The 27,637-nt window shown below is 47.3% G+C and overlaps 3 protein-coding genes across 3 annotated transcripts; all 3 read right to left on the bottom strand.

The window, feature by feature from the left end:
* Positions 1–6: 6 nt before the first annotated feature.
* Positions 7–8,977, bottom strand: SLC35E1 (solute carrier family 35 member E1). Its single transcript, XM_015424649.1, has 7 exons — positions 8,955–8,977; positions 8,548–8,855; positions 7,426–7,496; positions 7,119–7,256; positions 5,375–5,500; positions 2,410–2,655; positions 7–1,359 (listed from the first exon to the last, which is right to left on the bottom strand). Exons 1-7 carry the CDS (start codon positions 8,975–8,977, stop codon positions 1,126–1,128), a joined length of 1,146 nt encoding a protein of 381 aa, XP_015280135.1. The 3' UTR covers positions 7–1,125.
* A 3,795-nt stretch (positions 8,978–12,772) lies between these two features.
* Positions 12,773–21,351, bottom strand: MED26 (mediator complex subunit 26). Its single transcript, XM_015424660.1, has 3 exons — positions 20,975–21,351; positions 16,083–16,157; positions 12,773–14,815 (listed from the first exon to the last, which is right to left on the bottom strand). The coding sequence occupies exons 1-3, from the start codon at positions 21,047–21,049 to the stop codon at positions 13,133–13,135; spliced, it is 1,833 nt and encodes a 610-aa protein (XP_015280146.1). The 5' UTR covers positions 21,050–21,351; the 3' UTR covers positions 12,773–13,132.
* A 2,249-nt stretch (positions 21,352–23,600) lies between these two features.
* SMIM7 (small integral membrane protein 7) lies at positions 23,601–27,047 on the bottom strand. Its single transcript, XM_015424662.1, has 5 exons — positions 26,839–27,047; positions 25,573–25,614; positions 25,045–25,097; positions 24,185–24,275; positions 23,601–23,735 (listed from the first exon to the last, which is right to left on the bottom strand). Exons 1-5 carry the CDS (start codon positions 26,862–26,864, stop codon positions 23,720–23,722), a joined length of 228 nt encoding a protein of 75 aa, XP_015280148.1. The 5' UTR covers positions 26,865–27,047; the 3' UTR covers positions 23,601–23,719.
* Positions 27,048–27,637: the final 590 nt, after the last annotated feature.

Below are 27,637 nucleotides of genomic sequence, written 5' to 3'. Positions count from 1 at the left end.
AAAGCACTGATTTGGGCTTAAATTCACAACAGTGCCATACAATGGCTGGACACTCCAACTCCAAAAGCAGGACTTGGGGCCAGGTGGGGAACAGAAAACGGCCAGATACACCAAAGAAGAGAAACCTGAACAAGAGCAGCAGGTGCTCCAAACAAATACACTTGAGTTACAATACAGATGCCAAAGTTCTGTAACACACCATAATGAAAAGCAATTGAAAACATGCCTACACACACAACTTCCTGCAAAATGGAGAGAAATCCAGGAAATACCCAGCATCTGAGGTCTCCACCATTGCAAAATGTTAACACTAAGGTTATGACTGCTTAAGCTAGCACTGTTCCAAATGTGCATCTTTAATGAGGAGTGTGTTTTATTGCTCAGGTCACTGAAAAAGATGCTGGATCTCATGATTTAAAGGGGAAAGGAACTAACAGAAGTCTTTGAGGTCCATATCACACATTAATGACAGTAAACCCTTCTGGTACATGATTCTTTTGAACTCGCTACTGTTCTGTCTCCTACATACCTGAACCAACACTGAATTGAAAGCATCAAAGGCCTTTCCCAACACCCCTTTGCAATGATATGTGAGCCAGAGGACGAGACAGACAGCTATTCACGCACACATGCCCCCACCTCATAAGTGCTACCCACTCTCACTTCTCTTTGTCAAGAAGCTTCACAGAGGAAGGGACAAGGAGTGCTGCTCTTTGCAAACTACACTCTGAAAGCAGCTTCTGAACAAAACAGCAAGGCAGCGTGCAAATCCACAATCCAGTGGGGAGGTTGCAAGATGAAATACTGGCCACATAGCTGCCAGCAACCAAGAGGTTCAGGGGCACAGCAGCTACAGAGAGATGAAGACTGGGGCTCTTGCTTTCTTTGCCAGTCTCCACCCAAGGATGTCCTACACAACTTGCTGCAGCATCCTGTTTCCATTGAGAAACTGCTTGGTAAAGAGAGGCCTCCACTTCAGAGGGAAAAGGCCCCTCAAGTCTTCTAGCGCAGGGACCTTCCTTTGTGCAACACAAGCAGCCAAGATGTCTCTTTGAAGCCCCAACAGGCATGCTGGGGGGGGAAACCCTGCGTCAACAGTCTGTGCCACGAACAGGCCCCCACACACTATATATCATACCGATTGGAGTTGTAGACAGTTGGATAGCTTTGCCGGCTATACTGAAAGTGATCAGTTAGAACGTTGTTCCTGCCATACTGGAAGTCCCCACGTTGTGTGAATGATGCAAGTCCATTCTGAGACTTCTCAGGCGTGCTCCGGTGACGCTCCAGGTTCACAAGGTCCCCTGTTGTCATTGGAAGGAAGTGCTTCTTTGCTTCCTGGTTTGCATCATACTTTGTCTGCAGAATAAAAGTTTATAAGCTTTATTTTCTCAGAGAGAGCACATCATGAGCATTTCTCAACGAGGGCTGCATCTCCTGGTCTTGAAAACGTACCAGCTAATTTGCCTCTATAGATTGCTGGACAGGGTTAATAAGAGACGCCGAACAGATCAGCTTGGAGCCTTTCCAAGAGAAGGACCTTGAAAGGGATGGATTAAGGAGAATGCTTTTGTTTGGGCTGGGTACACTTGCGTGGGAGGGAGGGGGAAAGGCAGCCCCAGGTTCAAGCCCCAGCATCTCCAGTTAAAGGGATTGCTAATATCAGGTGCTGGAAAGAACTGCTGCTCATCAGAGAGCAAGAAGGACCAAGAGATGGACTCAACAGGCGGCAGCTACAGAAGATGGGAGTGGCTGTGGCTCACTAGTAAAGCATCTGCCTGGTAAGCAATCCCTGGCATCTCCAGTTAAAAAGATGTGGCAGTGGGCAATATAAGGAAACTTCTACCTGAGATCTTGGAGACCCATTGCCAGTCTGAATAGACATTACTAACTGTGATGATGGACTAATGGCCTGATTCACTATAAAGCAGCTCCGTATGTCCATATGTTGTGTTGTGTGCGAAGGACTACACAGATGAAAAGGAGGCATGGGCAGATTTCCCTTGGATTTTGCCTGCTTGGAATCAGGCCCAGAGCACCCTCAGAGATGTGGAGACACGTGAATGCCCACCATGGCTCAGTGTATTTCTATCTGCAGATAACACAGTGTCATTCTTTAGCCTTCCTGGGAAGATGGCAACGGGCATGCCACTTCTCTGGGACTGCTGCTTCTACCATTTCATTCAGGGCTTCCAAACAACTGAGGAAGTGCTCAGTGTTTCAGGACAGGATGTGAGGAAGAAACCCACCAGCCCCAATGAGGATCACCCTGCAACTCTTCCTGGCCAGAGGGAGAGGGAAAGGGATGGTAACCTCTGAAGCTGACCTACATCTCAGTTCACTGCTGCACAGGCCATGGTTTCCCCCATGGGAAAGGCCGCAGCTCTCCGCTGCCCGTTACATCAATACCTTGTTATATAAGAACACCCCCAGGATGGCCGTCATCATGCCCAGCACGTTGGTAGTAGTCACAGGGTTGCGGAGCATGATCAAGGAGACTGTGATGACTGTGATCCTCTTGGTGGCGTTGGCGACAGAGTAGCTCAGCGGGCTGATGAGGTTCAGGATGCTGAAGGCAATGACGTTCTGGGCAAAGTTGCAGAAGCCACTGATGGCCAGGAGGAGGACGGTCCAAGGCCAGTGGGCCATCGAACTCTGCCAGAAAAAGCCAGAGTGAAGTAGAGTTTAGGCATGTCGAACTAAGACTGGGGGAGATACAAGTTCAAAACAACCATTAACCTTTCCAGGTGACCTCGGGCCAGTCAAGTTTTCAGCCCAGCCTACCCCACAGGATTGCTGTTGTGACAGCAAAATGGAGGACACCATGCATGCTGCCTCACCTTCTTACAGAAAGGGAGGGATACAGAGAGTTACTGCATGCTGGTCATATATGACTGTAAGCTTGTCTCCCATGGTCAGTCAAGACACCTCCTCTTTTTCTTATGCCCCTCCCTTAGCTTCGGCCTACTGGAGGACCCCTTCAGCTTCCTGGAGCACAGCCTCTGTCCCCTGAGAAACAGAGTACAGCAATCCTTTCCCGCTCCACCAGAACTCCCCAACAGTCAGCCCTAACTCTCCTTCCTCCACAATTCTCCCCCTCCTAAAGCCCAGAACACCCTGCCCAGCCATTCACCATCCCAGTCTGCCCTCATCAAACAAATCTGGGCAGTCTTTCTGAAACCACCTCGACCTCAACTTCGGCTCCTCTAGAGCCATCAGATTACCAAGACATGTAAAACTTCCGGGAATTCTGAAGCAATGCTTTTAAAGAATTACACTTCCTAATCAAATTTTCCATACTGGTTTAAAAGTATCATATGTATCACTCGTTCTACGTGATATATTTATACCATTTAAAAGTACGAATGCCTGTTTCGTTCAAACAATCATTACAGGTTTACCCATGTCAGAGATGGAGCTGCAAGCTGCTGCACCCCAGGAGACCTCGGATGGGCCAGTTGGAAACATTTGAAAGCAAAACAAAAAACACCAGCATTGCAATACCCAACGGAAGGCTTTAGTACAAAAGACCAGAAATGGTATGTAGGCCTGCACGCAATTAGGCAATGCCGTAGCAACTACAAAGAAGATGAGCTATGCGTGTCTATTTGCATTTATTTCTATTATACTTAATCTCAACAAATAAGTTATTCTTCAGAATGGCAGCATAATTCAAGTTTATTCTTCCCCTAAATCACCAGGTTCTGCTTCTGACTTTCCATTTCAAGCTTTATGGATTCCAGGCAACGGAAGCTTTTGCATAAAGAGGAAAGAAGTTCCTATATAAACAGCAAAGAAAATAAGAAACTTCCCCTCTCTTATTTCTGGATTGTGTATTTACAAAAATGAAGGTTGAAGGGTTCAAAGAAGACACAAGGCAAACATCTGCAGAAGTTGTCTGAAGCTCTCTCACTTTGCAGCGTTTTTATTAAGCTTAGCTTCCCCCTTTCTCCCCCCTTCTTTCTCCCTCCTCCCCTTCCATGCACATCGAAAGTTACCAGCATACTACTGTGTGCTATGATAACAGGAATGTGTTGTGCAGACAGCCCACCTTCTTATCTGAACCCCACCTTCGCCAAGTCTCTTCTCACGGTGAGAAGTCAGGAGGTATTTACCACCATGCACACAACTTCCCTTATCTTTCTGTGGGAACATACATCTCCGGGCTTGCCTCACAGAGAAAACTGCCCCTACACAAAAACGCATCAGACGGTTTCACATGAAAGAGAAATATGACACAACTGAGAAGCCATAGGACCCAGCAGTGGTGCCGAGGCAGGCTTCTCATCTGGATTAAATCCCTAAAGATACTCAGTATCTTGCAGTTTCTGAAAGTACTTTTCCAGCATCAATCCCTAAGGTGGTCTCTTGTTTTACAATCCAGGCAGATAATGTAGCCGTGCCATCCCCACTGACCTTAGGCTTGGAACTACGAATCATCCAGGACTGCATTTAACAAGGCAACTTTAAATCCTTGCTTTATAATGTGTTCTGATCATTATTTTAGTGAGAAAATTGGGTTAAATCTGTCTAGCAATGAGCTCTAGCCTACAGAAGCCTGTTTCAATAAATCCATTAGTTTTTAACAGGAATGCCACAATACTTCTTTTGGTTGTTCTTTCCTTATAATTCTGAAAAGAAAAGAGCAGGGAAAGGAAAATTGTCTGGGAAGAATATCTCTGCCAATTATAACACCTGAGTGTTTGTTTTACCCTTCCCGCTGCAAGTATAAAGCTTGCATGTGGCCAGAGGCTTGAGCCTTTGTGTATGAGAGGGAAGGCCCTTTGCCTCACAGCCCACGATTCTGGAGGAGCCAACCACTGAACCCAGGATCATACTTTGTTGTTTGCTTTAGCTATATTTTATTCTTTCTTCTTATTGTTGTTGTGAGCCACATTGTGTCCCTTCAGGGGGAAAACCAGAGTAAAAATATTTAAGCAAAGCAAATATAACTCTGTATCAACCTTTTTCAATCTTTTCCAGAATTTCCAGCGGGGGGGGGAGTTGGGGGGGCCGCACATGGGTGCAGCAGGTCAGGGTTCCCAGTCATTCCAGCTGTGCCTGCCTAATGAAGCCTTTTGGTCTTCACATCTGTATTTAGATTTTTTAAAAACTGCAGTGCTTTTCTTTTGGCCAACAGCTCTGCATATCCTGCTATCTGTCATCTTTCCAATAAGCAGATAACCAAGATTTGCACTCAGTGCCAACTCTAACCAGAAGCCACAAGGCAGAAAGACCAAAGGCTGCAGCAAGTAAGAATAAGGAGCAAACATCAGTGCAGACAACAGGGCCTTCTATGGCTGAGCTCCAGCAGAAGTGCCCAGGCAAGATTAAGGTGACACAAATCCCATTGCAGAGCTGCCCTCAGACATACCAAGTCATTCTCTACAAGGAAGGAAGAAAGATCAACAAGGACCCACGTTGGGATCATAAAGAACACAGCATGGCACCCAAGGATGTTCAGCAGCCTGAGATGGTGTATTCGCGAGTCTCTCAGTACCTGGAAAGAGAAAGGGGATGACAAAAGCAGACCCTTCTTGAAAAACTGGATGGTTTGTCCACCCAAAAAACCCAAGCATCCTGGCAAGAAATCAAATATTCTCCTGCTCCTACTTCCACAGAAGTGGAAGAACTGAATGGGCAAGAATGAGCTAGGAAAAACAGCTAGCTTTTTATCTCAACTTCAGCTTCCCTTCTGCAAAGCAACCATCAGACAGCCCATGATACTTTCTAAGTGATAGGGGATCCCACTTGCAGAGGTGTGAAAGTCTAAGAAAGCACTCCCCCAAAGAGTTCAGGAAAAGGGGAGAGGGGCCTGTTTTTCTCCTTAAGGATTTGTTTCAATTTTTCATAGGAAAATTTTTTCCTATGAAATATTTTCCTTTGGAATGAGTGAAATGCTTTTTTAAAAAAAGGCTAGTGTGTACTATGTGTACTATGAAGCTGTGTAGTATTAGAGAATAATTCTTGAGTATTCTGCGAAAACATACAATATTTTCAAGGACATATTTGTTGTGCAAACCTGACTAGTTTCGTTTACAATTAATACCACCACCTACAGGATGATAATACACTATTGAATATCTTGAGAGCCAGTTTGGTGTAATGGTTAGGGATACAGACTCTAATCTGGGAGAACCGGGTCTGAGTCCCCACTTCTCCACATGGAGCTGCTGGTGTGACCTTAGGTCAGTCATAAGTTCTTTCAGAGCTGTTCTCTCACGAACAGTTCTCGAAAGTGCTCTCTCAGCCCCGCCTACCTTACAGGGTGTCTGTTGTGGGAAGCGGAAGGTAAAGGGATTGTAAGCCGCTCTGAGACTCCTTCGGGTAGTGAAGGACGGGGGTATAAATCCCGTATCTTCTTCTCTTGATGATTTCCAATATTATAAAGTTTAACTCAACAGAACTTTTGTGACTGTGAGACTACGTCTGTTCAAAGTTTATTCTTTTGTTTACTCCTAAATTTATATCTTTCCCTATTTCTCAGATGACAAGAGCTAAGATATGTGAGCAAAGATGGTTGAGGGTGCAGTTTTAGCTCTCTCTTATATTGCATATACTTGCAGTTTTGTTGGTAGGAAACTAGGACGCTCCCAAGTATCTTAAGTATGTCATGTAGAACAACTTTATATGCTACGTTATATATATTGTTATATTGTTAAAGTAGCAAAATACGTTTTGTTCAAAGTAAGTATTTCAATTTTTCTTAATTTTTTTTCCCAGAGGGTCATATTGGTCTATGCAAAATCTCAAAGCAAGACTTGTTAGTCTACCAGCCGTACAGCTTTGTTCCACCATATATTTCATACCGTAGACTTGCAAGATCATGTCATGAAGAATCTGCTCCCCAGAACACTAACTTAAAAAAAATTATAACAACCAGCCTGCAGGTTTAAAAACACGCACAATGTTTTGTGTCAACTCGGTTGGTCCTACACGTGGATTTTGTTCTTGGTTTTTTGGACTCAAAATTTCCAGAACTTTATGCCTCCACCCATCTTCCACGTACACCAGGAGCCGAGGTACAAATCCTGATCTGGAAAAAGACCCGAGTTAAAACCCCTGGCCTGAACTGGCACAGTGTAGCTACCCAGGAAAGGCCGAGATTCGAGACATACCTTTTTAGAGAAAATGTTCTGAAGAGAGAAACAGAGAGTTGCAGCAAGGGCACTCACAAGCCCCCACGTGTCAAATGACAGCTCTGTGACTGTTGCCAGCAGAACTCCACCGATGATGGGGATGAGGGATAAATACACCTGCAAGAGGGAGAAGGCAGCGCTTCAAGTGACAGCTCTCCAAACGGAGAAGTCCCTTCCACAACAGAAAAGGGCTTGGGAGTCAAGAGGACACCCCGCTGCCCATCCCCCAAAGGCTTCTTCAACACTTTGCTCTTCTGGAAGGAGGAGAGAGCATATCTCCTCTTACCTTTGTAGTCTGTTTTTCCTTCATTATGATTCTTGACAGCAGAACCACCCAGATAGGCATAGTTGCCTTCACTGAAAGGTGAGGGAGGAACAAGGGTTAGAGGGACTAGAAAAGCTAAAAGACAAGTTCAGACAGGAGAAGAAAAAGTCAGCAGAAAGTTGATCCTGGTGGATATGACAGCAGAGTGTGAGCTTTAGGGTCAAGCAGGAGGTTTGAACCTGGGACGTCCCGGCCATGTTAGCCACAACAACTAAACAGCTTTCCATTACAGGCACTCAACACATTGCCCAAGGATATTCATTTTACAGCTCTGCCAGTAGAAAACTTTTCATGCTTCACAACTCCTCTTCCCCTTCTGAATATAGGAAAATGTCTCTGAGTAAATGCAGAGTGCTCCTAAGTCTCCAAAGTCTTGGAAACAAAATTTAACCATAGAGCTAGAGTTGTTATAGTGCTGGACTAGAATCTGAAAAACCCAGGTTTGAATCCCCTCTGCCATGGCTCTCTAGGCAGCTAGGGCCAATCTCTCCCTCTGAGCCTAACCTGCCCTGCAGGATGGTTGTTGTGAGGATAAAATGCAGAACAGGACAATTCTGGGTAAGGAGAAAAGCAGGCTACTTCACTGGTTTAAATATGAGTAAGTCCCAACCCTTCCTCCTCTCTCTGAAGACACTCAGAAGGCACATGGCTCAGAAGCATTCTTCTCACAGGGCCACCACGGTCCGTATGCAGTTCAACAGCAGAATATGGCTGCCACCCCCAGGTTGGGAAATTCCTGGGGATTTGGGAGTGGTGTTTGAGGAGGAAATGTAAGTCAAGTGGCATGTGATTTCCCCCCTAAGCTGTCATTGTCTCCAAGGACACTCTGGAGACCAGTTGCAAAGCTGGGAGAACTCCTGGTCGCACCTGGAAGTTGGCGACCCTATGAGGTTCTAGTCCAGTAGCAACTTAAGAGATGAGCGAGATTTCCGGGATGTCATCTTTCGAGAGTCAAAGCAAGAGAAGCTGGCACTCCACCCTATGAAACAACCCTCCCGCTCGCTCTCTGCACGGGGCTCAGAGGCACTTCCTCCTCCCCCGCCCGCTCCCCCAGTCCGCGCGAGCGCGCACTCTCGCTCTCACCGGTGTGGGCGTAGGAGACGGGCACGCGCCAGAGGGAGACGTGGGCGCTGATGGAGGCGAGGTACTTGCCAAAGGCGAGCGGGAGGATGATTCGGGGGTAGGCACGGGGCGGCAGCTGGGAGGGGCCGGCGGCGGGGACGCGCCAGGCGCGCAGCAGGGGGGGCAGCAGCGCCACCAGGCCCAGGACGTGGCAGAGCGAGACGGGCCGCGGCCCCCCGCGGAAGAGGCGGGAGACGACGGGGGAGGGGGTGCGGCCGACGGCGGAGGTCCCGGCGACGCCATCCCGACCGGCGAGGCCACCTCTGTCGCTGCCGCCGGACCAGGAGCGGGCGCGTCACCCTCACAGGAAGGCGCGCGCTTCAGTACGTCAGTTCCGCCCACCGACAGGAAGTAAATGCCGGGCTTGCCTACGGAAACCCATGAGGTACATGGCCGCTCTTGTTTCGCGTGATCATAGAGAGGAAGCCATGCTGCGACCGCCTGGGTCCAAGAGAGGGAAGGCTCGGCTGCAAAAGGGCTTAGTGCGCATGCGCGGAAGGGCAGCTTGCCGCTAGGACTTAAACCCATATTAGTAACTACTATTTTTTCTGTTAATGTACCACCTCCTTCGAAAAATTTATTCTGCACCACTTTAAAAATATTAATTTGTAAGGCTTGAACTGCTCATTTTGTCATCTTTTCAGTTTCTCATTAAAAAGTAGAAATTAGCAGTTTTATTTAAATTTCTCCATACTGATAGCCCATCCCTCACTTAAAATATGTTATCTAGTTTATGAGGGCATTTCTGTCCTACTTTCCCGTGCTCAAAAGTATTCAAGATGATTTACAGTAACAGAAACATGAAAAAAACAAAGTGTTAAGACCAGTAATCTTAGTACAGACATGGCAAAGAGAGAGGCTGAGCTCACAAGTAGATATGAGGAATTCCACAACCAGGGGCAAAAATTGAAAAGGGCTTCATCATACAGAATTTTGAGGGGGAGGGGGGTTTTTTTGCCCAGCCTCTTCCTTGGCTCCAGGTATCTTTGGAATCAGTATTTATTTGCATTTTCCTTTTAAAATCAAATAGGAATGTTAAAACCAGTATTCATTAAACCAAAAACAGTGATACAAAACTGCACAAAGAGAAGCAGCTCCATAAATTTTAAGTTACATCATGGTAACCTGTTTGGTTAATATACTTCTTATGCTGCATTCTCTCAGCAGGGTTCCCAACGCAGTGTACAATTTAAGAATAATACCTGCTAAAAATATAACCAATAGTACAATGCAGCAGCATAAAATCAAAAGCCAACAGCAATTCAACAGGTAGCAAGGGTACATACAGAAGGGGTGACAGTAGCCCATCACAAGGGCCAAAGATCTTACTTAAAAAGAGACCTGGCTGCAAGAAGGCACTCTGGCACCAGTGGGCCATCAAATCTGGGGTCCGGCAAATGTTGACAAAAAGACAAGGCACCACCACGGACTAATGACCTGTCAACCTTTAGGAATTCCAGTCTTCCTCCAGGTAAGCCTGCCAGGGAGGAGGGGAAAGGGCACTTGTGCATCAGCTGGGCCAGCAGCCAGTCCCTCCCACCCAGCTCGGGCTCTTAAGGTATAATAAGAACCCAAAGCCTCAAGATGTGCAGCTTTACTCAGAAGTCAGTTGAGAGTGGCCTACTCCCAAATAATGGAGAAAGGACTGCAGCCTGAGGAGTGTGATACTAGTGACGTGTTAAAACACAGACTCACAGTGTGATCCATAGCATATATGCTCAGAAGGAAATCCCAACAACGCTGACTCCTAGATATTCTGCTGAGGGTTACAGTCCTCTTGTGGCAGAAACTTTGGGGGGCCAAGGCCGCCTCCATCACATGCATGAAGGAAAACAAAAGCACCTTGTGGTCCCTTAAGACTAACAGATTCATTTGACAAAATCTCCCATGGACACCACAATAAGTCTGCTAGTCTTTAAAAAAAACAAGAGTTGGATCCCACAAAGCCATTCTCCTAGTGGTGGAACTTCCTTTCTATGCAAGGAGTCTTCACAAGATGCAAAACGTTCTGAGGTCTCATGACTCTTGAAAGTCTAACAAAGTTGCTTGCATCGGGGAAGCACCCTAGACAAAGTGACACTGGTGGTGGAATGGACGCACAGGATTCAATTCACTAGCTTGTTCTGCTGTAGCAGACTAACTTGTTTGAAGTGCTACCTCCTCCGAGATTATCTTAAGTCAACAAGCACCACAAACTTAGGAAAACCATGTTATATCACCACTCACTGCTGCTCCAAATAGGTCATTCTGTTCTTATCTTGTATACATTGCAGCCTTGCACAGTAACTGGACCCCAGTGTTTAACAATTCACTTCTCTATGCCTGCCCCGTGCATGAAAAGCTTCTGCCACAATCAGTTACTGTCTTCCTATGCACGATAGTGACTTCTGCGCCTGCAAACACGGTCCCACTGCTGGTTAACAATACACACACAGCAATCAATTCAAAGAAAAACAGCCCAAACCAAAGCAGAGAGAACGGATTTAGAGACAGTACTCAGAAGTCAGGCCACTGAGTTCAAGGAGACTTACCCCTAGGAAAGTGAACTCAGAACTGCATCTTCAGCCCTGATCTCTTCACTCACCAGGTCATCCTACAAGAGGTTTGAAGCAAGCACACACTGAAACCTAAATGCACTGGATTGTGATCCGGCTGAAATGCCCATGGATGGGGGGGGCATTTTTTCCAGCTCTCCCCCCCCCCCCCAAATGCTGTTCCTAAGTGTCCCCAGGAGTAGCTTTATTGAGGTGGCAGCATTTTGGGCTGCAGCAGGATGCAGGGAAGTCCAGCTCTGCTGATGGAAATCCATTCTGCCAGTCAAGATCTTGCACAGGATCCAACCCACTGAGTACGGGCAGAATGCTTCCCACATCACGGTAGCACCTGCTCCTCCCTTCCCTAATTGTGCTCCTGCTACTGCAGCAAATGAGTATGACATTCACATCTCGCTGTCACTGAGGCAGGGGAGCATGGCTTTCTTCTCAGTCAGAAACAGGCCTGCGCAACTTTGCTTTCTCATCCCAGATGTGAAGGGGCCCCCCACAATTACCTAGCGCTGACAAGCAAATATCTACATGGTCACAAGCAGAGCCTAGTTGCAGAAACAGAGAGCAGACAAGGGCCAAATCATACAGGCAAGCTGCATTGTCTGATTCTTTCACGGGAAAGAGATCTGAAAGTCACAAGTGGAAGCTTCTGCTGTCATCTCATTAACAGACAGAGCAGATTAACCTAGGCTGAAGGCTAATCCCAGTAAGGGGTGTGTGGGGGTGGGGGTGTTCAACACAAAATGTAATTTCTGACAAGACAAAGAATGAGCTCCAACTTACTTCTACCAACATGATAAAAACTATATACATTTTAAAATCCACCTAGACAAGCACAGCCTAAGAGCAGCAAGTGGAACAACATATCCCCATGGACCCAAACAAGGTGGAACTCACCAGCCAAAACTAATGTTAAATACATAAATATAAAAGCAACACTGCATTTTGTGCAAATTTCTTTTATTTCCACATTTATATCACAACGTGTCCACTTAAAGGACCAATAGCAAAGTTGCTCCTTCTGCGTCTCGGGAACACAGAAGTCTAGTTACTGTACATTCACTAAGGCTCTGTTTTTGCAAATCGCATTTGTGATGGGTACCCATAAGGCAAACAATATCTAAAGGAATGGTAACAAGTATATTTCCAGCATACAAACAGGCTCCCATTCACAGGACATTTACAAACTAGTAGCACCCTCATTACTTTTTGATTTTTTAAAAATAAAAAGAGTGATTCTTCCCTCACTCCCCTACAAAACTTTGCTGGGGAGCACGCACACAAACTGGCTGGTGGTGATGCTGGGAGAACAGTAACATTTTCAGCAGCATCTTTTAGACTGGATTGACATGAACCCAGATCAGACGGCAGAATGCTGAGCTGAAGATAGTTATGTCCCCTCTCCCCTGGACTCCTAGCACAACACATTGTGGCAAACCAAACCTCTGCACCAAGAGACTGCTCAAGAGCACACAACTGGTGTGCAGAGATGCAATGCAAATAAGAGGTAACTACAGTTCTGCACAGTTCATTTCCCGATATCTCACTGTCATATTATATTTTTAAAAGAAAAAGAAAAGAAAAAGAAAACCAAATCAAGACAAATAAATAGACTCACCTACTGTGTTAATGTTCCACTTCCACAATGCCCGCCTGTACCTGCCTGTCCTCAGATTCTGGAATTCAAAGTGCTGGAAACACCTCTCACTTTGTGGGGACTAACACTTTTTAAGGGCTGGCTTGCTAGAGAGTTTGGAGCTCTACAAACTCTGTGTGTTTTTAAACCAATCTTCATTATGCCTTCCTTTGCAATTTGTGTTAGTAAACTGGTAGCAGCTCCTCACAAAACAGAGGAACTGCCAGTATCCAGTTCTTGTACATACCCTCTGCTTGGTGAGCCTGTTTCAGCGTGACGGGGGCGGGGCGGGGATGGGGGGTGGTGTAGCACCTGCCCATTTTACTATCTGCCAGTGTAAAAAAGCATCTTAGCAAAACTGTACTCAGTCTATGCAGACATAAGGCAGGATGTTCAGGCGCCCGTCATCCCCGTGTGGGTCTAGCGATATGCACTGCGTCCAATCATACCAGTTACCCTGTGTATCATAGCAACCATTCACACCTGGCCAATGGTGGTCAGATATTCTCTCGAGGTCTTCCCTCATAACCTCTCGTGTCACCCCAGGCAAGTTTGTGGGTTTGCTGCTGACTGGAGCCAGAACGTGGGTCTTTCTGGCTTCCCTCCTAGTGCTTTCCTCTTGCTTTAAATATTGAGACATGAAGTAAGGGGCCCCTGGAGTTTGCACTCCTGAAGAGGATAGCAAGGTACTCTGCCTATCCAAATAGGACTGAATGATTTCATTCCTGGACAATTCTTTCCAATTAGTTTGTTCAAAGGGACTCTGCAGCAGGGGCAGGGTTTGCTCCTGCCTGTCTGTGTCTGTCCTGTGCTGCTGAGCAAAAGCAGGGAGGTCCGCCTGCAGAGAGTCCCTCTGCGTTAAAGGTTTAATCTCGCCCGTCTTGGGGTCGAAGGTGAGTCGCCTCTCTTTTTTTAACCGGACAGGCTTGACACCTGCTTCTAGTGCCTGCCCATCCAAGTTGACCACGTAGTCTTTGGGGCGGTATTTTTTCTTCTTTTTGCTGTCAGACCCTGATGCAGCACTGTCGCTGTCCACCTTTGAGGTGTCTGGCGAGAAGCCAGCCAAGGAATCAGAAAGGTGCAGGCCACTCCCACCATCAGGGGATACTCCTGCTGCGAGCCAATGTTGACTCTCAGGTGCTGCCTGCTGCTCCTGGGAATGCAGTGGTGGCTCTGGGCCCACCTGCTGAGATGCCTCCAGTCTTCTGGCCAAGGCTGGTGGCGTTGACGGCTGTGTCAGAGAAAGAGGTGGTGATAAGGGTACTGCTGCTGCAGCTTCCAGGAGGGGAGGCCTTGGAGACGGAATGGGCACGGAGCCCTTTAGAGAGCATGTGGTATGCTGCCGAGAAAATGTTTCCAGCCTAACACTCCTTGGACTGAACGAGGAGCAACGCGGGCTCCGGGGTTGGCTGGCAGCCTCCTCCGCTTTCTCATGCTGCTGCAGCAACACTGCCGTCTTGAGCAACAACGAAGTTCCCGTAGGTTTGAAGAGCCCTGGGGAGCTGGTGTGGGGCCTGACTGCATTGACCGGAATCTTACTGGGCTTGTCATTTTCACCCAGCTCCACTCGGCTCCCTTCTGGCACGGGCAGTGTGGTCACCTCCGGAGGGCTGGGGAAACTCTCTGGGCTCCCCCCAATCCCATTGGTTGGGGGCGGGGAAGAGTTCTGCAATACTTCATAGCTGGCTTTAGAAGCTTTAGATGGAGGAGGGCCCTGGTGGCCATCATGGGGTTCACCTCTCCGCTTCCGGCTCCCTGGCCTCTCTGATTTCGGAGAGTTCAATTTTTGGACATCATTCCTGTTCTTCACATCGTGAACGGGCTTTGATCCAACCACAACCACAGGGGGAGTTTCCATGCGGCAGTTATGAGCGCCACCATTTGCCGATCCAGGTGGGTTTGACAACCCCCTTGAGGCAGCCTCATTTGGTGTTACGGGCTCGATCAGCTTCTGCCAATTCCGCAGCAGTTTTTTTGCACGCTTGGCCAGCTCCTCATTCTTCGTTTTCTTCCGCACATCATTGATCAGCTTGCCCAGTCTCGTTTCCTATTAAAAAGAAAAGGAAACAAGGAACAGAGAGGTCACCTGACAAGATTCACAGTCAAGTGGTGCCACGGCCACCCATGAATCCCATGAGGACATGCAAGAGCAGAGGATTTCTTCCTCCAAACTGACACACCTGGAAATGCTACTTTACAGAGAAGCTAAATCATCCACCCCCTCCCCTGGGAACAGCAACTTTGGTAGAACCAGAAGGAACACAAGGAACAGTGTGTGTATGTGCGTGTGCACACCTTCAAACCCCCCCTTCCAAAATCGTGGCAGGATTAACTGTCTGCTGTAGAGCGCAGGTTACTAGGGCAGGGCAAAGCTTGCCACTAAAACCACCACTAAAATCAGCTAATAAGATATGGGGGGAGGGACTTCTGAGCCACTCCTGCACGTATCAGAAAAAACAGGATGGCTGAGCGTTTGTGAAGCATGGAGCAGGGCTTGAAACGCCCCACAAATCAAGGACCGAGTTCAAGCCAACTGGGAGTGACTGTGGACTTCCATGGAATTCCCCCAGTTTAGAGTGACACATGGGCAGCAACACATTAAGCCAATCCCTCGACTTTTCCCGCTTTGTATCTTTTTCAGGGCACTGCATGGAAAACAGCACCAGAAGGGGGGACATTAGTGCCATTGCTTCAGCCCACAGCTGTAGTCTGTGCTCCCCATCAATTAGGGGAAGAAAAGAACCCATAAGGAGCTGTGGCCTGGAACTTCTGCTGAGGACCCAAAGTCCCCTCAACTCTGCCTAATGTGCCACGCAGACCACCCCACCACAGTCACCATTCACTATATGGGAAAGTGATACTGCTCTTCACGAAGTGCTGCTGCTGCCTTCCCACGCTGAAGGAAGGGGCAGTGAGGGAGCTCTTGTCTCTGTCTTAAGCGCTGAGTGGAGCCAAAATTAAACAAGGTGAGAATCAACAAGAGCATTTTGCTACAAGATGCCTGGACTGCCAACTTTTTTCTTTGCCTGCCCTGGAGGAGCAACTGCATGCAGGCAAAAGGTGAGGCAGCTGGGGGGGGGGGGGGGGGGGGGGTATCCTGCCCACACTCAGAACAGAAGGCCTGCCATTTTCTTTCCAGCCCGGCATTCCAAATACAGGGACAGGGAAGCCGGAACCAAATGGTCAGCACTGTGGTGGTTCCCCTTTCAAACAAAGAGGATGACTCTTTAGGAAGCTCTTTTTAAAGTCTGTGCAGAAAGCTAGCTGCATACTGAAAACAATCAAGGAGGGAAGAGCTCAATGTCGAAACATACCTCAAGGGCTTCTTTGGTAATGGGGTATTTCTCCAAGCTGGAGATCACTTCCAGTACTGCCACCATGTTATGTATCTGGGGGAAAAGGAAATAACAGAAAATATAACAACCAGTTGAGAGAGACCCTCTGAAGCTGAGGTACTCTGTGCTCACACCACACTGGCTGGCAACCTCAAATCCAGGGACACGGAGGCTGAGAAGACAGTCCCAACTGGCTGCAATGCAGATATTCTTCCACATATTCATGCAAACTCAGAAGCTGGACAACAGTCCCTTTAAAAAGGGAACTTAGGGCAGATACTACTTACTAGTGCAGGCCTCTCACTGTGATAGCAACATTCACCACTGAGACTTGGTTCCATTGTGTTTACTGTAAAATGTGCCACCAACCTATGGCATATTGTAACAGCTGAGAAATGTAAAGGAAGCCTCAAAGAGGCAAACAGAAAGCAGCCTGATGTGCTTAGCAATGGACATACAGCACATCATCCAGTAGACAAGACAACCCTCAGGTAAAACCACAAAAGCCATGATCAGGAAAATCTTTGGCAAAAGAGATTTACACAGGATATTATTTCCTAGTGCCCTAGGGTTATATACTTGGCAAACTGGGCTGGGTCTTGTGTTAAACTGGTTAGTGCTTCAGAGGAATACTTGCTTCCAAAGAATAAGAAAGCTCCAGATGAGAGCATTCGCACGCGCACACACAGGAAGGATGCTCCAAATGACCTCTGCTGATTCCCATCTGCCCCGAGGTCCTCCCATAATCCTTTATTTATCTCCCTAATGGAGACCTAAAGTGGCTTACAGCATTGTTCGCATTTCCTTCATTTTATCCTTAGAACCATGACCCTGTGCAACAGGCTGATAGAAACTGTCCCAACCCAAGGTGGCAATCCACACATGGGCCTCTTGGATCCTGATCTGGCACTATACCATGCAAACCATTCCCTTACCTTAGGTACAAAATGACACAGAATGGTTTGTCCGGCCAAAGTGTGAAGTGCCCAGGAGAAAAGAAAGTAATTATTTCACAAAGCAAATACTAATAGATTTAATGTCTGAGGGGAGGGGAACAGCCACAATGGAACACGTTGCCCAACCCTGAGCTACATGATGGCTGAAGCAGCCTAACGTAGACACTGCCAAGAGGTAGTGGTAGCGCAGACGGGCAGCCAACAAACTCCACTTAACTTTATAACAAGCCAGTTGCCTGGAAGGTCAGCACTACTGCTACTAGACCAGGTACCGGTCATTTGCATCAGCGAGACCCCACCTCAAACTACCGGGACACAGAAAGCTTACACAACAGGGACAAGAGCTGAGCTGAGCAGCTTTGATGAAAGGCGGCCACAGTAGTAAAACCAAAGGAAAAGTGCAAAATGGGATGTTCGGGATAACAAATATTGACCGGATGAAAGAAAAGTCAGCCCCAAATCTTCATGATAGAAGCGGGACAGGAGGTGGAAGAGGAGCTGCACTTGGACTGACAGCGCCCCGCATCTACACTTGACAGGACAAGGACTTACTCCTAGATCAGCGAGGAATCCAAGGACTGGAACCCCATCCAATTTCCAGTCCTTCAGCATCAGCTCACTATGAAGCCTTTGGACAGTCACATGAGACATGGCTCCACTTATAGAGCTACTGCAGGGTCCCTTTGCATACGTGATGTCTTCTGAACATGTGAAATGTGCTGTATGCATGCACTAATAATGACCCACTAGAGACGCTGAGGATGAATCATGCCAGCAAGACTTGCAGATGACATCACTCTAGATGGCTCGTCCGGGGTGTGTGTGTGTCATATAGTGAACGTCAAGAGGGTCCTGCTGCATGGAACCAGGTTAAGTGAACATGTTGTTGTTCAGTCGCACAGCTGAGTCCGACTCTTCACAACCCCATGGACCATGGGGTCACCCCTCAAGTGAACATAGCCCTCCATTTTTCTAATCTGGATCTTCTCACTCCTAAACAAACTCTGTGATCAGCTTAACCATCATGAGCTGTTGTAGCCCCAGCTCTTCTCAAAATGGGAGCCGTCCTTTGTGTTAAGCCTGAAATACATGTAGAATGCAGTGATGTTCTCTATCACCACCACCACCCACCCTAAGTCCTGGGTGTCCTAAACTAAACAAGGCAACCTCTGGTCTTTGTTTATACAAGGGTGTTGCATCGACTGCAGTATGAATTCATCCTCAGACTAGCACGGAGCCCTGTAGATGGATGTGCAAGTCACTGGGTGTGTCAGACGCGCCATTTGATCTGGTGTCGTGCCAGTTCAGAAACGTATTTTATACGCGTGATCACACAGTCAACATCTGCCTCCTGTCCCCAGCCGTCGCTTTCCGGCTCAAATCCCCTTTAAACCAGAGTATTTTGTTACCAGGTCCCCAAGTGGTGTTTTCCTGATTCTCCGTTTCCAGTTGCATTTCCCCCCTGTGCGATCGCTCCTCCGGTGTCGAGCCACTTCCAGTTTAAACCCCCTCCCCGCTTGAAAGCTGCCCGAGGCTTCCGCTTTTCGCCCACCATTTTTTTTTAAAGCGTTGCCGGTGTGCACATAGGCGGAGTTCTGCCACCATGCTATTAAAAACAATGTTTAAACAGTGCCTAGTTTTAGCATTTAGACGAGTTCTCACGGAGGCCATTTTCGGGGTAAACGTTTAAAGGCAAGTGTTCCTTTAAAGTTTAAAGGGAAGTTTTACAGCAGTCGGGTTGAAGTGGAAATTGCTGTTCTGCGCACACAGGAAAATTTTAGTTCTACAGATGGCTACCTGTGTGCATGCCCAAACTGAGAAAAAAACAACACCGACGCACGCTCCCGCCTGTGGACAGCGGGGAACGATGTGGCTGCGCAGCAATCCGGAGCAAGGAGGTGAGTGTGATCACGATTTTCCAGGTTAAAAAAAGACCGCATCAGGGCCGGAGCAATTTAAACCGCTCCCAGCACGCCGTCTGACTGCACCCACTGAACAGAAGAGCCCTGCTGAATCAGACCAGTGAGGGTCCATATAGTCCAGCATCCTGTTTTACACAGTGGTCGTCTAGTTGTGCTTGAGGGCCAAGAACAGGGCATAGAGGCTGAGGCCTGATATTGCCTCCTAGCACTGGTAAAGTAGTCCAAGAAAGGCAGATTGCTGCTTCTAAATGTGGAGGCTCCCCTTACGCACCATGGCTAGTGAATTTTGCCAGTCCTCTTCTACATCTGTCTATGTTCATGGTCATCACTACATACACTAGCAGCAAACCCCACAATACAGTTACTCATTATGCAAAGAAATACTTTTGTCTGTTCTGAATGTATTTAAGTGCTCTTGAATTCTAATACTATATGTGGGAAAGAAAAAGTTCTCTCTATCCACTTTCCTTACCCTATGAATAATTTAAACTTCTATCCTGTCCTCTCTGAAAACATTTTTCTAAACCACACATTATCCTGAGCTTATAATATTGAAAATACTCTAATTACTCAATATTTGACAAAAATAGGAGTGCAGCTCAGAAGAAAATCCTTCAGGTGTAACAAGGGTGAAGCTGAAGTAGGCTCTTCTGACCCTGAAGACCTTTCACAGCACAGCCTGCTCCCAAAAGCAAGTCAACAACACTGTCTTAGACCAGCAGGAGGAGGGGGGGGGGGGGGGGGGGAATGAAGCAGATGACTTTAGTATGTGTGTCACACCTGAGAAAGAAGCAAAAGTACAGCACAGGAATCCACGAGTGGCTGGCTAGGCAATAGGGAAGATGCAGCATAGGCAGCACTGAGTTTTGGGTAAAAGCATGGGAGATGCAGCCAAGTTTTGAAAGGAGATGATAGCTAATCCCATGACAGAACAGTTTAGACCCTGCAAGGATTTGCCATCTGAGTGCAGGACTTCCCCACTGCAACAACCCGCCCTGTGCCCACTTCGGAAGGGCGGGATATAAATTTAAGTAATAAATAATCAACAAAATCAAGGAAACCTTTAAGGACATCAAATATATTCAGTGCAAGAAACTGGCAGAACAGCCTGGGGGAGAATAGAAGCAGCATAGCATTATAAGGTAAGGTTTCTGTCCCAAAGACAGAAGCGCCACACAATCCCTCTTTCCACAGCTGAGGCAATTTAGACCCAATGACATGCCAGGCAAAAAGCGTGCCCACCACCAGATCAGTTTTTGCAGTGTCTAACTTAGATGGTACTATTCCCAAGGCACAGGGCCAGCCAAGAAAGATAGCTGCAAGTGTATTGGACACAGAAAAGAGAAGGTCTATGGGGCAGTTGCTATGCACTTGGGGGAGGAATCCCCAGATAAAGCACACCTTAGCAAGGACACAGAAGTATGCTTTAACCTAGAATAAATGAGAGTGTTGTCCCCATTCTCCCCAGGGAGGAGAAAGCCAAATAAAATAATCTGGGGCAAAATCGGGGAGGGGGGAGTATCAAGAGGCATGCCTGGTGCAACCTATTAAGTAACACAACAGCTGTGACCCCAGTTCAAATCTAACCTCTTCCTCAAGCTCCCCATGCAACCTTAAAATTAGAACTCAGACCCCTACCCATGCACAATATGGGTGTGTGAGAACCTTAGCCTACTCCTCAGGGTTGGTATGAGGATGACTTGATAGCCGAGAAACGCAGAGTGCTTTAAAATGCGAAGGTGCGACACAAAACAGCAATTACAGACCAGACAGGGGGGCAAGTGAAGCCCCTGGCCAGGTGGGTGAAGAGAGAAAGTGAGCGAGCGCACGGGAGCGCGCACAAGCAAAGCAAGGGAAGAAGGAAGGGAACGTGCAAATGAGGAGCCAGGCCTAGAGTGCGCCCCGTCCGCTACCGCCCTCCCCTTGACCCACCGGAGCATGCTCGTGCGGGGGGGGGGGGCGTCCTCCATCCCTCCCCTCCCCGCATACTCACGTTGCTGTGGGGGTCGATGGCCTGCAGCAGCCGGTCCCTGATCTGCTGCGGGGAGGGTCCCGGAGCCGCTGTCATTGCCTCCCTGGGGAGGAGGCTTGGGGGAGGGGGGGAGCCGAGACGGGCGGGGAGAAGCGGCGGCGGCGCCCCCCCCTCTGCCTGCCGGCCCCTCTCCCTCCCCTGCCGGCCCCTCTTCCCGGCCTCACTCGCCGGCCTAGCCGCGGGGCAGCTTGCGCCGCATGTTCCGCTCGCGCGCCCCGCCGAGAAGGGGAGGGAATCGCAGCGAGGGAGGAAAGGAGGCAGGGGGGACCGGCTCGGCCTGGCCTGGGGCTCGGCTGAGGAGGAGGCGGAGGCCGAACTCAACTGTGGGCAGGAGCCAGCCCGCGCGGTGCACCATGGGACACGCCTGACGGCGGCGGAGGCACGCCGTACGGCGTGTCTGTGGCGTCACGGCGCACCAGCTTCGGGCGGAGACGCAACAACCGCCCGCGATTGTGCACGCGCCTTTCACCTCGGCGGCGGGGAAGGGGGGGCAGGGAGGTCAACAGCGCCTGCGCAAAAGCACCTTCGCAGTTCTTGAAGGTTAGGAAGGCGGGGGAGGGGCAAGAAAAGGGCGGGAAAAAGGATCTGCGCGGACGGCGTTATGGCCGACGCCTTTTCTCCTTAGGCTACCATCAGACTCAGCCCTCACGAAAATGTTTTAATAACCACATCTCCCTTAGCCTACTAGTTCGCCCTTTAAAAAGCAAGGAAATTAAGCCAATAGGCTTCATTGAAAATTGTCATATTGTATCAATTGTTTAAAATTCTGAATTATATCCACCGGTTTTTACTATTTTGTTTGTTTTAATTTAAAACTAAAAGGGAGGGGGGTAGGTCAGATTCAATTCAAAATTAAGGCAAATGGAGTTACATAACTCACCTCAAATCAAATCCACAAAATTCAGAGAAGCATTGGTTTTAGAATTTGAATGAAATAACTATTTCTTATATTGTGTTTGATTAAAAATGGGATTATCTGAAAATTAAAATCGGTTCCTAAAAAAGGAACCTGTACAACCAGGGCTTTTTTCTGGGGGAATATGCTGGGCCAGACGTCTAGAACCTATTCAACAAAATTCTTTTTAAGATGTTTAAAAGTATACAGATTGAAAAGTTCATTTCCCTCTTGAGAGTTCCAGCATCTCTTTTATTAAAAAAAAAGCCTTGTATAAAATACATATATATAGTGTGTGTGTGTATTTCTAAAAATCATCTCACCTTTTGTGAAGGAGCCACACTGTTCCTGAGGGTGTGTGGAGTGTGCCCCCCTCGCCCAACACACACAAAAGCAATCAAAGCCAGCCACTCAAAAGGGGGCAGCCACTTCTCTAAAATGGATGCTGAAATGTACATAAAAATACAAATCCATACAAAGCTCCTCCCCTGACTCCTTAAAACCCTGGGAAGTAACTTACACAGTGCTCAGGGGAGCATGGACTTAAAGTCTGATGTTTAATCCTTTTGTTCAGAAAACAGGTAAGTTTCAAATTTCTGCAATCCTAGTTGTACACCGTGTTACTTATTAGCAGTGTTCCCTCTAAGATGAGTTAGTGTGAGCTAGCTCATAGTTTTTTAGCCTCTGGCTCACACATTTTTGTCTTAGCTCAGGAAGGATGGCTCCAGAGCAAACTCATTTATGCAGTAGCCAAATTGCTCGCTCACAACTTTAATGCCAGTAGCTCACAGAGAATTTTTGCTCACAGGACTCCATAGCTTAGAGGGAGCATTGCTTATTAGGTGTACTGAATACAACTGATTGCACAGACTTGTTGTGCATAATACACCTCAAGTCTCAGTGAAAAAAGGCAGCACACTATAAATGCTAAATAAATTTGTACTGAAAACCAGGCGACCTAATTCTGTGCATCTGAAGTATTACACGAGGGAAATGGGGTTCTGGCCCTGCTGGCTCAACAGTGGACTCAGCTGGGTCCCAGGACTCCCCGAGCTCTTGGCACCACTCTAAGGGTGTAGTCCCTGCACACCCTCCCAACACCCTGGAAGGCAGTAGATCCTGGGGATGGGTCACCACATACATCTGGGGTTCTTTTTGTAGCAGGAACGCCTTTGCATATTAGGCCACACCCCCTAATGTAGCCAATCCTCCCAAGAGCTTACAGAGCTCTTCTTACAAGAGCTACTGTAAGCTCTTGGAGGATTGGCTACATTAGGGGTGTGTCACTTAATATGCAAATGAGTACCTGCTACAAAAAGAGCCCTGCTACCCACCCCAATGCTGGTTACGTTTGGCCCACAAAGCTAAAAAAGTGTACTTCTCCACACAGCAAGAACCTGTTATTGTGAGCTGCATAAGACTAACATGAAGCCAGAGCCTGCCTCAGGCATGAATGGCACCACAGGTCCCCTCTAATCCCTGTACCAGACCAGGCCCACTTGGAGGGAGGCATGTGGTTGGAATCCAACTCTCCCTGAGCGTAAAGGCAGAAGCCAAAAGGAATTCACAGAATTCCACAGAAGCATGCTTTATTTGCTGACAAGCTCTCAACAGGAAGTGAGTTCGATTTCCACAAAGGCATTCTGCAATCCTCGAATATCCTGGGAGAAAGAACAGGTCAGAGTCCAGTACTAAAAACTTAGTAATCTTTTACTTCATAATGTCAGAAAGGTCAAGTTTCCATCAGAAAGCCATTTCCAAGGACTCCAAGTATAACATTTACAGTTGTCACCTCAGTTGACCAGTTGTGTTTAAGATCCAAATAACCTAGTGGAAGACAAGACAAGGTAAAATTAATTATCAACTTTTAACCTCAGTTATTGTTACAACAGGCCTGTAGGGTAGAACAAGAATATCATCACCTCAAACTTACAGAAGAAGGTCGCTGAAAACCACTCAGTGAGTTGATTGGTTGGGGCGAGACCTGAACATTTCACCTTACAAGGTATGGCCTAAATCTTTCTCCAATTCATTTAGAGAAGTGTGGCTGGATCAGTCCTGTTTCTCCCATTTTTTGACACTGTTGCAAAGCTAAGTGATGCTTCTATAAACTGGACTAGATGGGGCATAAGATTTCTCACAAAGCTCTGTTTTTCCTTTTACAAAAACTGACTGGAGAACACATAAATTAAAAATTATATAAATGCTAAATCCAAGGTCTAAGAAGCACGCAATAAGGTATAAAGCAATTTCCCCATTCTCTTTCACACACTTACACAATCATGCAGAACATCATAAAGACATTCCACAAAGCAATGAAGATCCGGAAGTATCTCAGACTCAGCAAAAACTCTCGGATATTATCACCTAAGTGGAAGGAAACAGAGATAAATAAAACGGGACAACATATATCTCCCCAACTGCCCTCCTATGGGAAACAGGGCAGTGCCCAATTCATTATCTTTTTAAAGCGAGAGACTGGGAAGAAAACACAGACAGGAAAAAAGAAAGAATAGAGTAACATAAATTAAACAAGTGAGGGAACAGGGTAAAGGGAAGGCTTCTAGTGTCCTGGCCCCACTGGTGGACCTCCTGATGGCACCTGGTATTTTTGGCCACTGTGTGACAGTGTTGGACTGGATGGGCCATTGGCCTGATCCAACATTGGCTTCTCTTATGTTCTTAAGAGAAGCTAAAGCAAACGCAGCGCCACAAATATGCAAAATGCTGTGAAGTGACAAAAGTGATGCATTCCAAGAAGACTTTATGTGAAGCACAGCTCAAAGGAAAGGCCGGGCACTGATACAGGATATGTTCAGAGTCATTTATTAAGTATTACCTCAGTGAGGACTTCAAGGAGCTGAGTCAGCATCCCCAGGGTTTATTAGTCTGAGCTGTCATTTAGGAATTGAAAAAGACGACAGTACTCATACTGCAGCAAGCACTTGGAGATGTTTGTCAGGAACAACAGCACAATGCCTTAACTGCATTTGAAGGACTACTGCTTGTAGTCCTCTTGAGCTGAAGAGCTGACAAGAAGGCATTGAGGGCAGAACTAAGCAGTCAACAATGACTGCCCTGAAACATTCCAGGATAATCGCCTCTACTGAGACTCTATGGTGCTCTAGATTTTTACCTGTTGTTGGTTCTTTCACCTCTTCACCAAAGCCCTGGCTCTCCTTTTTCTTCCTGAGAGACAGAGACACACAAGAATTATTCCCATGTCCCTAGGAGCACAGAGATAGTTCAGAATTGAGGAGACAAATTCCCTCAAAAAAAGGACAAACAACAAGACAAAAGGTCAAAAAAAACAAATGTTTCATAAGATCCTTTGAAGGTCTTTGGGGACAGGTTGGAAGGAAAAGAGGTTGAACATATAAATCCGCTTTAAGGTAAGTCAACTTAGTTCAGGCAGCAGTTTTCCAACTTCTCAGAGTGAGGCCTGTCCCAGACATATCAGTGACTGGCGCTATGCCTCTAAGAACCATGTGATTTAACACCAAGCAACAGGACATCTCAAAAGTTTGTCTGACCAGCAACCCAGAATCTGATAGTGATGCACTGAGTCCCAGCCACAGGACCACGTGTCGTCGTTTCCAAATGCTCTGCCATCATAACCCCCACCCCATCTACACCAGGCAGTTCTAGTTCCTCCAGCACTCACAGCCTGAAGTTCAGCACAGCTCCCGCATTGACCAACAGTGTCCTATGTGGGAAAAGAAAATCAGAGAAGTTACCGTTCACTCAGCTATGGAAATGCAGCATTATTTTTTCTCAACCTTTCCCTTGTCCTCTCTGTCCCAGAACTTCCTTAAACTCTGAGCTTTATAGAGGGAGGAGCGCTGAAAGGGCACAACTTAGGGGTAGCTTCTCCTCCCTATATGTTTCCTGGCATCCCCAGCTCACTGATTTCACTCCAAGCCCCCCTTTTTCCCTCTTGGCATAGCTCCTGCACTTTTCACAGCTGCACATCTTGTCCCTTACACTCCAGCATCTACACTAGCACTTTATGCTATGTTTTATAATCCTTTTGTTGTGATTTTATTGATTTTGTGCTTTAGTTGTTCAATATATTTTATGTAAGCCACTCTGAGCCTGCCTTGGTAGGGAGGGCGGGATACAGATCAAATTAAAAAATAATAAATTTGGGGACTATAGCATAAGGGCATATGCGTGTTCTCATTGTCCTATCAATAAAGGGCACTGATGCACTGGCTACCAAACCAAAGCTTAATCTAAAAAAGGAAGAACGGTCAGGTTGGAAACATGGCTATTTGGAGATAGTCATGCAACCTGTGCAAAATGGGGTTGCACTCTCCCTTAAAATTCAGGCTGTCTGTCTGGGCACACTAGGGCCCACCCATAAATTAAAACTGTCAACAGCAGTAACAAGTAAGAAAGCCACGGGACAGGTTCCAAGAGTTTTTTCACTACTTCTGCTTCTGTATTTGGCTTGTTTTCTTTCCTGTTAGCTCATAATTGAATACAATGTGCCACTTCTGTCACCTTTTTAAAAACTGAGTTCTTGCTTCTGTTTTTAATTTAGTGATTGTTACCCACATGGAAAATTTACAAAACTGAAAGGCAAACAGAGCTGTTTTTATGGTAAAATCCCGAATACAACAATTGTATACTGTTTTCTATTTGAGGTATTTTTGTTGTTCCCAATAAAAAGGAATTATCCAACAGCTACTTTAGGGAGAAAGAAATATTCCAGCAGGTGCAGCTCTCCCGTTGAATGCACCTGGTGCATATCTAGCCGCTTGCTGCTTAAGACGACTCCTTGATGCCAACCCGGGCTCTGCAACCTTAGCTCCATCCCATAAGGCAGAGTTTAGAGGGGGGGGCAAAACAACAACACAGTGCCCTCACCCTTATTAGGAGACTGGTTGCTGGGCAACTCTATTTCTCACCCCTTCCCTCTCCTTACCCGCAAATTAGCAAGTCCCCCAACATCCTGCTTCTTCTCGTCCCCGGAACTGGAAATTTCCCCTAGGCGACGGGAAACTGCACATCAACCAATCAACAGCGGTCTTCTGGCTTTCTTCGCACAGGCGCCAGATGGCGGGCGCCCACCGCAGGGAGGGGCATCCAGTGGGTCACAAGCTACGCCCATTTGGCTGGAGCCAGTTACAAAAAGAACGTACCTTCCCAATGCTACTGCGCATGCGTAGAGAGACTAGCGCATGTTCGGAAAGTTTCGGCTGAAGCCGGCGGAGGTGGTGGGGGGATTTCCCTGCCCTTCGGAGCGCGTTTTAGAAGAGACCTGGGGTGGAGCAAGCACAACGAGCAAAAAGGAAGTTTGAGTCCAGTAGCACCTTTAAGCCCAACAAAGTTTAATTCTGGCTATAAACTGCTTTCGTGCATACGAAAGCTCCTATACCCGGCATAAAACTGTGTTGGTCTTACAGTTGCCACTGGACTCAGACTTTGTTCTGCTCCTTCAAAACCAACGCGGCTACCGAGCAAATGCAAGTTCCCTCGAGATGAGACTGATGGGCAGGAGGCTGGGCATTTACAGAAGGAAACCTGGCCGATTTGAGGAACTCGCTGCCGCGAGATGCGGTGGAGCTCGGCCAGTCTCTTCGAGGTGCCTTTGCTGCTGCTGTTTAACGGGTTGGACAAATTCGAGCCACCGTCAGGTTTACTGTCTTTATTCTTGTTTCCTTTATTTAAATAGTCCGCCTTTCTCGCTGAGGAAGACTCAGGTCGGATTAGGGGATGTAGGG

Source organism: Gekko japonicus, unplaced genomic scaffold (genome assembly GCF_001447785.1).
Source record: "Gekko japonicus isolate JY-2015 unplaced genomic scaffold, Gekko_japonicus_V1.1 scaffold596, whole genome shotgun sequence".
Lineage (NCBI taxonomy): Eukaryota > Metazoa > Chordata > Lepidosauria > Squamata > Gekkonidae > Gekko > Gekko japonicus.
This window is presented reverse-complemented; position numbering and strand designations above follow the sequence as displayed.

Coding starts and splice junctions, on each gene's coding strand:
- SLC35E1 (XM_015424649.1), bottom strand. CDS start 8,977: ATGTACCTCATGGGTTTCCGTAG. Junction 8,856..8,954: donor TACCTCATGGGTTTCCGTAG/GCAAGCCCGGCA, acceptor GTCCGGCGGCAG/CGACAGAGGTGGCCTCGCCG. Junction 1,360..2,409: donor GGGTGTTCTTATATAACAAG/GTATTGATGTAA, acceptor TTTATTCTGCAG/ACAAAGTATGATGCAAACCA.
- MED26 (XM_015424660.1), bottom strand. CDS start 21,049: ATGACAGCGGCTCCGGGACCCTCCCCGCAGCAGATCAGGGACCGGCTG. Junction 16,158..20,974: donor CCATCGACCCCCACAGCAAC/GTGAGTATGCGG, acceptor CTTTTCCCCCAG/ATACATAACATGGTGGCAGT. Junction 14,816..16,082: donor TTACCAAAGAAGCCCTTGAG/GTATGTTTCGAC, acceptor TCTTTTTAATAG/GAAACGAGACTGGGCAAGCT.
- SMIM7 (XM_015424662.1), bottom strand. CDS start 26,864: ATGTTGGGGGACTTGCTAATTTGCGG. Junction 25,615..26,838: donor GGGGACTTGCTAATTTGCGG/GTAAGGAGAGGG, acceptor TTTCCCACATAG/GACACTGTTGGTCAATGCGG. Junction 25,098..25,572: donor GCTGTGCTGAACTTCAGGCT/GTGAGTGCTGGA, acceptor TCTGTCTCTCAG/GAAGAAAAAGGAGAGCCAGG.